Source organism: Sparus aurata, chromosome 6 (genome assembly GCF_900880675.1).
Source record: "Sparus aurata chromosome 6, fSpaAur1.1, whole genome shotgun sequence".
Lineage (NCBI taxonomy): Eukaryota > Metazoa > Chordata > Actinopteri > Spariformes > Sparidae > Sparus > Sparus aurata.
Window position 1 is genome coordinate 30,921,065 of NC_044192.1, and position 12,483 is coordinate 30,933,547.

Genomic DNA, 12,483 nt, shown 5'->3' on the forward strand with positions numbered 1-12,483 from the left:
TGGGCCAGTTCACTTAAAGAAGTAGAGATGAGGGACACTGCAGAAATACTGCCACAGGACAACAGGAGATGCATTATCAGCACAATAAAGGCGTGAGGAAAACAACTTTATTTTAATGTTTGCTTAAGGGGTTTTGTCTGGGTCGACACTCTCAAAGAAGTACAGATGAAGGACATTGCAGACAGGAATGAAAAATACCGCCACAGGACAGCGGGGGATGCATTTGCAAAATAATCATGTTAAATATTGTTTATTCAAGTAAGAGAAGTCTGAGAATAACAACTTTATTTTGATGTTTTCTGCACATTTCTCAAAATGGAGAAAACAGATTATGTATAAATAATTGTTGTCAAAAGACATAAAACAATTGCTCTATGCTTCGGCTTGTATCTAGAAACCATCACCAGAGTGAACTTGGTAAAGTGTCTGTGCAAATAAAGAAAAAGACAATTTGATCTGGACTCACTCCCTTCTTCACTTATTGTACCAGAGTAGTTGGCAAGTTGTCCTTTATTGTGCTTTCAGAGTGAGGACAAAGTACAGCCCATCCCCACACCCACATCATCTGAAAGTTCAGACTCACTGCACACTACACTCCAGGGTGAAGAAATTTCAAACTGTAACACTGAGGCATAAATCTGCACTAAAGCTGCAATAAATAATCATTAACATTTATCAGGTCTCTCATGCCTGGAAATAATGGGGCAGGTAATGAGTGCAAGCAGATGCAGCCAAGTTTGTTTTTTTTGCGAGAACAAAGGCGATGGTTTGACATGGGTCAAACTGCATTTTCAGCATTGCATGTATCGCCATTCAAAGCATACACGTACAATTCCTTACAGAGCACAAATCTTTGTGTTCACATAATGGACAGAGAGGCCTTTAGAGGCAAAGCACTAGGACGACACACAGGTTGTGCTGCTTCAACCTGCTCAGTCACACACTCAATCAGACAAAGCAGTGTTTACTAATCGCAACCAATGCCCTTCACTCCTCTGGCTGGCAAAAAAAACAACATACCTTATCAGCAGGTCAAGCCTCTGACAGCACGGCCCACTATGAAAACATTATCTCCACTAGAGTACAGATTAGGGAGGTTTTGTGCACAGTCTCCCACCAGTTTCATCGACCAAATTGAGTACACAAAGTCCATGTATTTGTACAAGTCACTTAGGACATGTTTGTGTGATGCACTCACAGACGTGGTGGAAAACAACTGCCCTCGTAAAGTTTTATCGAAAACTGTTAACACAATGCATCTGCCTTCACAGGAAGACAAATAACAAAAGTGCTCTGATTCAGAGGCAACGCTTGGACCATGTGGATGGCAGCTAGCCAGCAGGGGTTCAGGTCAATGTCAGCAGAGCAAAACCAAGGGAATTATTAACTGAGGGAAGTCCAGCATGAAATACAATCTGAGCGAGTCAAGTTGAACATTAACTCACTATACATGGCCATCATTTATATACTGCAGCACTGACCAAACACCCACACAAACCAAAGCCTGCTCTCCTGTCAGAGTATTAAAGGCAACGCTTAATAAATTGGGAGGAGTTTGGAGTCAGCTGCAGACACTAGTTCATGAAAAGGTTTATGGATGTCTTTGTATATCTTTACAGTCCAAATAGCACAATATTAGGGCATGGAACTAAGTACACTACCTTTCCATCCCAGCTCATTTATCCCTTGTTGCTCACTTAAAACATGTTTCAAATGAAAGGTCAATGACATTTATCTCAATAAGGGCTTTAATGTTTTAATATTTACAACTTCTTACCTCGCGTAATCTCCTTTGGCCTCCTAAAAAAAAGGGAAAATAATGCAGTTTGTAAAAGCAGGGTAAAGACCAGGCAACACTAACGCTAACGTTACGTTAATTGCCCAGTAACGTTAAGCTAATATTATTTGCTACGTAACTAACACATTGTGCAGAAAACGTAACCTCAAACACCAACCTTGTAATAAAAGTGCACTTAATTTCTCTTAATACTCACACCACCGCAATTAAGTCACCGCAAACGGGCACTTTCTGTAACATTAGCTCCGTCCGAATGAGCCTCAGGAGACAACTGTTTTCAAAATGTTGCGTGCCCCCCGAGCGTCTTGATTCACATTTGTGCTGAGCGACTACATTTCAATGAAGAAAGCCTGCGACCAACTCTTTCTTACCTGCAATGCGAATGCGGCTAACTTGAAAACATTTCCACTCTCCACTTCGATGGTCTCCTGGTGCAAAAAACAAACAAACAAAAAAAACGATAGAAAAAAAGAGGCAGGTTTTCAAAAACACATACACACAAAGTGCAGGCGGTCCGACACACTTGACTTGAGAGCAAATCTTCCCCCGTCCCGTACCTCGGTCCCACCGTTACCGACTGAACCACTGCGGCAGAGACATCGCCGTGTTTGAAACTACCCTTGAAGTGACTTCAGTAATGCTTTTAAGCACCTGAGTTATCAGGTCATTTTCTACTGCCGACAAACACACACCAGTGCCTGGGAAACCTAGTTGGAAGTCTGTCCTGAGGCTGATGTCCCGTCTGTGAAGTGGTACGGTCCGAAAGCAGGTTCAACAGTCTCCGTCTCCCATGGTGACCAGTCTGCTCTCCCCGCGAAAAAAAAAAACTGCACTGCAACGTTTGATCAGTGCTGCATTCACGTGCTCCTCGTACGTTTCCCAACTCCCAAAACCATGCATGTCAACCACCTTTCAGTCTGATCTATGTAATTAAACTGTTTACAGAAAACACCTGGAATCACTAGTCATTTTACAACTTTTGCATTCCATTTCAATTAATTTAAAAGCTACACGAGCATGTTAACTCATCGCGCTTAAACCTCCAAACCTCAATAATCTGTGACTCTTACTCAACAATTGCACAGAACAATAATAACGTGATAACAACAACAATATAATAATAATAATAATAATAATAATAATAATAATAAAGTGTGAGTCACTCACTTTGAAGAAAATAAATTCTCAACAGTTTTGAAAGCATCATTCTGAATGACTTCTCGGGCTACTTAACATGTAGTATTGTGAGATCTTGAACAGTTTAAAGCTGTAAATGTTGTGGGTGCATATAGTTTTAGACGGATTACAGATAAATGTGTTTACTTAATGAATAACATGTTATTGATCAAATATTATGACAGAGATAAAAGAGGACAGAGTATGAAGTCATCAGAAAACAGAAAAAACAGTTGAAATATTCTCATCAGGCTATACTCTAAAATAATGGACATTTAAAATGTTGCCTTAATAATTCTTGTGTAACATAGATGCCTTGTGGCAACAACAATAAGCCTAGGCTATCTGTGCATCATATTGATCATCTGACCTTCAATCGCCAGCAGAATGAAATCCGTTATTTTATGAGACTATGGCCAACAAGAGTGATGGCGGATCAATGGTCGGATTAGGCATCTTGTCATGACATAATCAACTATTGTGTGCAATGATCGAGAGCGGGAGGAAATTGGACAGGATACAAAAAGAAAAAAACATGAGCCACGAAACACTTACATTAAACACTAAAGATTTAGCGTTCAGGAAGAACAGCTCCACTGTTGTGTTGTCTTTCAGGAAGGTGATCCTCTCGATATAAAACCTGCAAAAAAAGAGTTTTTGGGGTCGGCAAAGTTCACCTGAAACACATTGCCAGTGCAGTTTTATTTGGCAGTCATACAATAGGACCTAAACTGCGTTCTGTCACTGCCACCTGCTGGTCAGTGTGAGCCATGATGGCCATTAAGCTGTCAATACATACCTACCACAAAGTAGGCCACTGTTTACAGCTCAGTCTGACACACAACACACTGACATCACTAATTGTCATTACATACCGACATATCTGATGCAGGTCACCAGTATTCCAGGTTTGGCAAGCTTTTGTAGTGAGAGCACTCACCTCACGAGGAACTTAAGTTCCAAAGGCCCTGAAGTCTTGGAGAAGTCATGATCAAGGACTTTGCGATCCAGCTGGAGCCAGTTATTCTGGCCACTGAGCAAAGAGAACAGAATGAATCATAAGCTGGAATACCGCTATTGTAATATTCCTCTGTTCTTCTTCCCATCTCTTAAGGCTTATGTATACAAGGATGGGTTCTAAATCAAGCGCTCCATTTAATTAAAATAAAACGTAATAAAACAAACAAAAAAAAAAGCGCACACACACTACTCGATCTTATATGTGTGGAAATGTACTCACGTGTCATCTATGAAGCACAATCCAAAGTATTCTTTCTCCTTCAGGTTGAAATGCGAGGCCACCAAATCTAACAGCTCACGGGACAACAGCTTGGGCTGAAAGAGTGGGATGAAAACACAGGAGTTCAGTTGGGATCATTTGCATGCAAGCTCACAAGTCATGTGCTAGAAACCCGCTGAAATATCACAGTAGTTGGGGGAAAAAAAAAGGGTGCACGGGACATTCATCAAACATTACAATGAAAAAGTGACTAATTAAATAGAAGTGATCAATTTGGCCTGCAGCAAAAGTAAATAGGACTCGTGGGAAATAAGATTGAGAGTTCTTTACAATAATCAACAACAATTTAGGTACATCAGAATAATCTTTGAGGGTACGCAGCATGATGTTTGACTCAGGAGGTGAGCTGATAGTGTCACGTACCTGAACCAGCAGCTCCAGCTTCCTGCCGTCCAGGAGGTGAACCTGACACAGACGGCCTTCGGTCATCTGCAGGAAGACAGATAACATGAGACATGATGACAGGCACAAGGCCTCCACCTCCACCTGCGCCTCTCCACTCAGAGCCGCCCGTCCACTGCTTTTAGCCTGGGGACGAAATGGCTGCTGCTCTTTCTCTCGCTGAACAGTGACTCACCCCCCTGTCAGGTTTGTCTTTGTGCTGAATGAATAGGTAAGAGGAGCACCTAGGCAAGTGTCCATGAGGGGCCCACGCTCCAAAACATCAAAGTCAGTGCAGGAGCATCATCCTTATTTGATAAGAAATTGTGCAGCGGGGATATTTCAGCCATAAATCAGCTTTTTTAAAGGAGCACCATGAATCATAAACAGTCAGAGATTCTTTTGCTCACGCATGCTATTGTCTCCCCCCCAACCACCACCACCACCACATATCCTTCCTCCGCAGCAACACTGCTCTAATGAAACTCCCTGAAATGTCAACTTCCCACGTTATCCTCCACTGTTAAGAAACAAAACCGAAAGACAATGACGTCCCGGCGCATAACTTTAATTGAATCCACGCTGCATTGTTTAAGGAGAATGGCTTTAAGATTTCATTCTGTTGCAGTCAGCAGAACTGCCTTCCAGTGCAGGAAAAAGGTAGACGTTTTATCGCGAGCTGATGAATATTAGTCAGTCCGTATCTTAGCGTGTTAACTGCTGCCAACATCCAGCCTCGTTATCCGATATTTTAAAACACTCTTAGCGCCTCTGTAGAAATCCTGATGACATGGTGTATGTGTCAGCCATTGGACTGCTGCTAGGCACTGTGGGAGTGTCACCATGACTTTATATTAAAGGAATAGTTCATATACATTAGTTCATACATATCACTCCATATTGCTTGCTTACAGAGGGGTAGATGAGAAGATGGATGCCAACCTCATGTCTGTACGGTTAATATAACTATACCACAAGGAAGGTTTGTTAGTAAAAGATTTCATATAATCTTATTCATGCAGTCAGAGCACAAAGAATATTGATTAAACTGATTATCGTATAGTTGCACTGTCAGCGATCACCTGATTCCATTCGTCTTTAAATAAAAGCATTTTTGGAAACAACATTTCACGTGTTGCAGAGTGCAAACAGTGCATCTGTTGTTTGCGGCCAAGGGTGTCACTTTGTGTTGATAAGTGGTGGGGACATGTCTCCAGCGTAAATGACAGCTATCTTTGTGCCAGTACTGTTTTTTGCAAAGGTTATTTGATTTGACTTGCTGCAAATGCTGACTAGGCAGACTGCATTTTTAATTTGCATTGGAAATATTTTTAGAATTTTAAAGAGAAAAATAAGTACCGTATTTGTGGAACTTAAATTTTGGGGCCGCACAGTTCTTTTTCTTGTATGCGTTGCAATACGTTCAATCTTTGAGTTTGGACGATTTCGAAAGCAATAGATTAGACTACTTTTTTTGTAATCCGGTGGAGTACACGGAACAAATTTGACATGCAAATTGTATTCAACAACTGACTGCATTTGAAAGTGATCTGACCCACCAATCAAACTGACTCAATAATAAAAGTTACACAACATTGTATCTTAAGTTTGCTGAAATTAGCCACTATAAGGCAGTGGTTAGCCCAGACCAAGTCGGGCTGTAACTGTAAAAACCATGACAGTACTGATTTGAAAAAAGGGTGTGTTTTGTTGCCTATGAGTTCAACTTTCCATTTGTTCCATTTGTGTTTTTTTTTTTTATTTTGTCTCAGTTGTAGTATGAAAAGTTTGAGGTCATCTACTAGACCCTTTGATGAATACCACACCATCAACTCACCACATGGATTAAGGCGAGGCATTGTTGAACACGTCTAATAAAATAGAATAAATCTGCACAATTAAAGCCTCTACATGTTTTTTTTTTTTTTTTACATTCCTAACGTTGGTGCCACCCAGTGATTGTAACAGAAATACAACAATGGCAGTGTGCTGCATGACAGTTTCCTTGAGAGGGCTAAAGTCACCACTGTTTTATTTTTTACTTGTTCCAAAAAAAATCTGACAGACGCTATTTGATCACACTGAAATTCTCCACAAAGCGGCTTTGATGCATTAAAATGTGCTTTCGCTGGTTGGGAATTTAGCACATAGTCAGAAAACGGTGTCTTGGTCTTGCTATAAAAACGCGTCTTCCAGCGTCAGAAATATTTCATTACTGTTTGATCTCTGGAACCTCAGTGCCAAGAAAACTCTGTGTTCCTGTTGACTGGATGCTGTTTTGCTGCCCAGGAATGTGTCCCAGATGCCTTTTATTTCTGGGACTTCAGTGAAAAACATGTGGCATCCAACTGCTTGGCCTCCATGGTGGAAAGTGGGGGTCATGTTGACGTCCAGCGCGGCCGCAGGACGGGATGACGCCTCCTCGCGTGGTGTTAAAACTCCGGTCCGCCATCACACATTGTTCTCCGCACCGCAACGGAGCTGTCATTTCACTTTTAGACTGCTCGGGCTACTTTTTTCACTTTGTTGTTTCTCAACGCCCACAACCTCTGTCAGATTTACAGTTCTGTGGGTGCCCAACAAAAGGGCTGGGCAGTCACGCTAACTCGCTTTTTTACTACTTCAGATTTCAACACCATCCCACTGACAGATTTCAGCTGCACAACGGGACATTTATTTCAGCTCCATATCTCAGTGATCCGGAAGAGGCAAGAATCTCTGTCACTGACAAAAATAGGAAAAACAAAATACTACGCAATGTAACCTCCACGAAAAGCATATTCCTAATTGATTGGTCATCATAGGAAAAAATGATCCTGACTGTTAACTGCATGCGTGTTTTAGATGCGTAAATAGTTGTCACTGTCCAGGGCACAGTCCTCTTCAGCGCTCATCTGTCAATGCTTCATTGTTGCAGGGCAGTGACATCAAAACACAGAGGAAAAACACAAAGGCCTTTATTTAACAGTCTGATTTCAGCCTCACAGACAGCCACTGAATTCTACATTCACCTTCCAAATCCGTGCATGTCACTTCAAATCTCTTCTTTTTCATCTTTTCACCAAATCTTAACCCTCAACCACTTTGAAAATAATTAATTTACCATTAAATGAATCTTTAAAACTCTCTCAGAGGGTGGAGATAGTGTATCCTTTGATGGGCAGTCTTCACCACTGGGTTGAAAAGCAGCTCCGGCAGACCTGCGAGTGCTGCGGAGAGGACCTGAGCTTCAGAGCGAGGTTCCCCGTGATAAAAAGAGAGGTCAGGACTGTGTCAGGGAGGTCATCCCCCTGAAGCCCTGTCATTATGGGGCACAGGGCCCTGATGGTGCTCTTTTTCACATGACCCCCAGTCACACTGACCTACTCAGGCTGAGCGGGGGGGGGGCACCCTGCAGCTCTGACCACATCGACAACTCAACACCACACCCGTTAACTGTAGGTAACCACAAGCTGAGTGAAGCAGATGCAGAATATTTGGTGGACATATTACATTTACACAGATGCCGTGCTCAAAGTAACTATGACAGACTTTTGTTTTTGTTGACTCTGGTGGCCGTTGTGGACAAAAGACCAGAGAAGCATCTTTCCTCAGCGACTCTTAAATTCATCCTCTACGCTTCTCCATGAAATAGTGTTAATTTTATGACAAACCAACTTACTCTATGATGGGATCTTACCTGGTGGCAGGCACTAAGACGAACTATAAGAACTCTACAGAGCCATTCTTCTTACGGATGATATGTTTGCTTTTGTCAGTCATATAGAGGCTGCAGTATTAAACTGAGGCTGTTTCATAACCAGATAAAAGTTCCTTGTGCTATGTTTAAGTCTCTGTACTTATTACAGTAATACTGAAGTGAAAGAAAGCTGTTTCTGGTAAGCGGCATGAATGTTAAAGGCATCTGATACTTGTGTTACATGTGGGAAAGCAAGAGACTCAGGGAGCTGTGTAAAAAGTGTCAGGTTGTTGTAGTTTCACACCTGAGGGAATCTTTTAATCAAAATGTCACCTTGTCGATTTCTCTTGCATTTTTCTACCTTGTTGCAGAGATGAAGATGCAACAAGGGGGCTACCGTTTATGTAATACTGTTACGGGAAAAAGTGCCAACAATACAAAAGACGTTTTCACGGCAGTATAATGGAAAAAAAAAAATAAAAATCAGAGAGTTAAAATAGGACATGCAAGTAGGATGTGTTGTTAGCCGCACAGTCGGCGCTCAGGTGTTCCGGCAACAATGCATTTCAAAGACAACTTTGAAAGTTCTCCTCTTCAGCCAGACAGTGAGATCAAACGGCCGGTTGCGCTGTTCGCTAATGACAGCCATATGTCCTGGGAGAGGGAGCCTTGTTAAAACCCAGGCTTTGTGACTCACCAACAGGGAGCCTGTGCCTCTTCACGCTCACACAAATAAACACGCGCATACAATAATGAGCCAGATGAGAAAAACTACTGACTCACTTCACTCGCAGGGAAAGTTAAAGGGAGATTAGAGGCAATAAGCCATAAAATATTCAATGGATAATCAAAGAAAAAACACCTGGCACTGGCATAGGTATCGTCAAATAAAACAAGCCGCTATATTTAAACCCTTCTCGAGCAGATGCCATACCTGGTAGCATTTTCCAATCCTGAACCAGACTTCTAGCAAGCGTCTGCATGGCATCAGCCCACGGTTGTACCACCTCCTCAGGGTCTGGTGTGCCAGGCTCCAGACGAGCTGGCTGCCCGATGCCACCAGGTCTTCCATTCCACGTATGACGTTCATAGCCATGGCTAGCCGCCTTTTTCTCTCTTTCCCCCCGCTGATGACACCTCACGCCTTCAGAACCAGGAGGGAAGATGGATGTGCACACCACTTTGTTTTGCTCCAGAGCAACAAGCTGAAAGGGGCATCTACACTCCGGCGCGCACGCACACACGGTCTACTGTGTCTCCCCCCAGCTGATGTAATGTCAGTGAGAGTCGGCGCTCTGGAGAGGCTGGAGCGGAGCAGCGTGCCTCAGGCTTGGTCCTGGGCCTCGGTCCAAAACACTGCCTCATAGAGTGCAGGGGAGGGCAGGACAGAACCACGAGGCCCCTGCTGCAGAGGCTCCGTCTCCTGTCTCCCGTCTCCCCTCCACATAAACACAGTTGTATACAAACACGGAAACACACTCCGGCTGGCCACTCAACCTCTGAAGCCATAAATATTTCCTCACAGACTCACAGCAAAATAATTGTGAAAACTTTTTTTTTTTTTTGTTTCCCAGCTGCAAAATAAAGAATAAAAAATGAAGTTTTTGCTCGAATGACTTCATCTTTTTTATTTTACTGTTTTCCTCCAGCGGGTATTTCAATTTCATTGTCTGAAAAAGGGTGTGGGAATGGTCACTTTGTCTGGGATGTGGGAGCGATTTCCTGAAGAGACGAGACATCCCCCGCCCTATACTTTCTGCAGGAACACTCAAAATAATTGGTCCTGTTTGGATCAGCAGGGATGGGACTGACAGGGCAAAAACTAAAAGTGAAACTGCAGGCAAAAAAAAAAAAAAAAAAACATTTGGAAAGGCTTTGAAGTAAAAGAAAAAAGGAAAGAAAAAGAAACAAGCTTGTGACTCCAGACGTCTTCCTTTGTACAGCTGCCATGAATAAGCATGTGTCGCACACAAGCCGTACACCTGATTCAGAAAAACACGTCACAGAATACTGAGAAAAACACAGCAGGAGGAAAAAAAGGAGACACGGAACAGCTTTTGGCGGCGGCGACGTGTTGCATCTCATCTGGAAACAATATCCTGCTGCTTGTTTATGTGACCCAAGAACGCTTAAGCATCCGCAGTCAACATGGTGCTGTTTCATTGAACATGATGACCGTAATTGTCTCAGAGCGGGCACGCTGTGACCTCCACATCTGCAGTAATAACACGGAAGAAGGATGTGGACTGTAGCTCAGAGATGCAAATCTGTTCCTGAATACTTTTTTTTATCAATAATTTCCCCCCAAAAAAAGCACAGGAGAGTGAATGAGAGATGTTTTTTCTGCCTCATCAGCCATTACTCTGGTGGCGGTGGAGCAGCTCACACAGTGACAGTCAGTTCCCCATTACTGAACTTTCCATATGTGCTCAGTCATCCTACACTACACAGGCAAATGATAAACAAAAGTGCCGATCGCGAGCGGCAATGCATGTAATTGCTTCAGTGGATGCAGTAATGTAAAGTGTAAATCCACTCCGAAGAACACGTGTTGCAAGTGAACATATCAATTACCACGCCTATGGAGGCAGTGAACTGCGTCTACAGCTGTGACACTGGGCTTTTATACAAAAAAAAAAAATAAAAAAAAAAGGATATTTGATGAGCAACACTCAAAAAAGAATATGGATGAAACCTTAGCAGGAACACATATCTATGTGCTGTACTCTCAAAATGTGTGTTTCAACTGCAGGAACTGTCCCGACAACAGCGTGTCAGAACAGATTAATTTTTCATTCGTCAACAGACTAATTTGCCTCATCAGGTCCGCAGGTCTTTCAACCATGGTGGAATTGAAATGCTGACAGCAACAGGACTGAAGGGAGCTCTGAGTTCCTTGCAAAGTAGCTTCTGGGACCAGATGTTCTGGGTACTCCATTTCTGAAATGCAACTAAAGAAATAATTCACACTCTCATCTTTGTACATTAAATATAGAGCCAGGATACAGCTAGCTTGGCTTAGCATAAGGCAGAAAATAAGGGGAAACGGCTAGAAACAGCTGGTTAAAGGTGAAGGTTTCGTCTGCCAGCACCTGTTAAGCTCTTGTGCAGTACCTTCTTGAAATCTTATCATCACATTCTGATGAACCATTGTCATCTATTCTCAATGGAAAAGATGTTGTCTCTCAGCTGGCCTTGGTAATAGTTAGATTTAGCGACTGGCTTCACTGGTGGTTGCTGATTGGTTGAAGTTAGCCGTGATAAACAGATGGTTCGTCCAATCACCTTGTGAGTATTTCTTTTTGAAAGTGCCTGTCCTCTTCCCGAGTGTCTCTACCGGCTCCTTTCCAGATGGATTTGTGAAACAAACCATCTGGAGCATCAGGTTAGTGCGATCACACTCAACATAAACACAGAACCCATCGTTTTTCTTCCCATTGACAATCCCAATAAGTTTTATTCAAACAAGACTACCGCATCCTCTAAAATGTTTTAAATCAAGAAGGAAGAAGAAAAATATGCAGCCACAGATGGCTGGAAGATGCAGACTGTGGTCTGTTTGCTCGGCAGTGGAGTTTAGTTTTATGACACAACAGTCACAACACTCCAGTTTTAGCCACAACATGTAGATACTACAGGAATAATAAAGTGTTAGAGACAACTACACTGTCTGGGAGATCAGAAAGTGGAGCTGATAAAACTGCAAGACAGCTGACCAACCATTGGTCTCTGACTGTTGCCAGACTGTTGATCATTCAATCAGACAATTAATCTGGGGCTGTGACCCCCCCAAACTGCCTGTCAAAAGACAACAAATCTGGCAGAGATTTGTCCCAGTTCTAAAAGTAGTCAGGGGCGACCAATTTGGGTCTAAAATCGCACTTAATCCATACAGTGTCTGCTCGGGTTTAGAGTTACTGGTAGTCTCAGACAGGCAGGCTAGCTGTTTCCACCTGCTTCCAGTCTTTGTGCTAAGCTAATTGGGACGTGCTGCTAACTGTGCCTTCAATCCTACCATAATGACATGAGAGCGATTCAGTCCTCTCATATAACCCTTGGCAAGAAAGCAATTTAGTGTATTTGGCAAAACAGTTGAAACTAAAACAATGAAATTCAATTAGAATAATAATGAACAGCGTTTGACAAGAA

General features: G+C 42.6%; 1 protein-coding gene across 5 annotated transcripts in view; it reads right to left on the reverse strand.

Annotated features, from left to right (window-relative positions):
* frmd4ba (FERM domain containing 4Ba) overlaps positions 1-12,483 on the reverse strand; it is a 52,271-nt gene that overhangs the window by 21,740 nt on the left and 18,048 nt on the right. The window contains exons 1-7 of one of the 5 annotated variants that reach the window (XM_030418979.1): positions 9,269-9,627; positions 4,638-4,703; positions 4,215-4,309; positions 3,915-4,007; positions 3,530-3,614; positions 2,170-2,226; positions 1,778-1,800 (exon numbers count right to left, since the gene is read on the reverse strand). In XM_030418979.1, the coding sequence (XP_030274839.1) occupies positions 1,778-1,800; positions 2,170-2,226; positions 3,530-3,614; positions 3,915-4,007; positions 4,215-4,309; positions 4,638-4,703; positions 9,269-9,430 (581 nt within the window). In that variant the 5' untranslated portion in view covers positions 9,431-9,627. Of the gene's footprint in view, positions 1-1,777; positions 1,801-2,169; positions 2,227-3,529; positions 3,615-3,914; positions 4,008-4,214; positions 4,310-4,637; positions 4,704-9,268; positions 9,630-12,483 lie in introns of those variants that run through there. The other 4 variants (XM_030418978.1, XM_030418977.1, XM_030418980.1 and 1 more) reach the window with 4 other exon arrangements.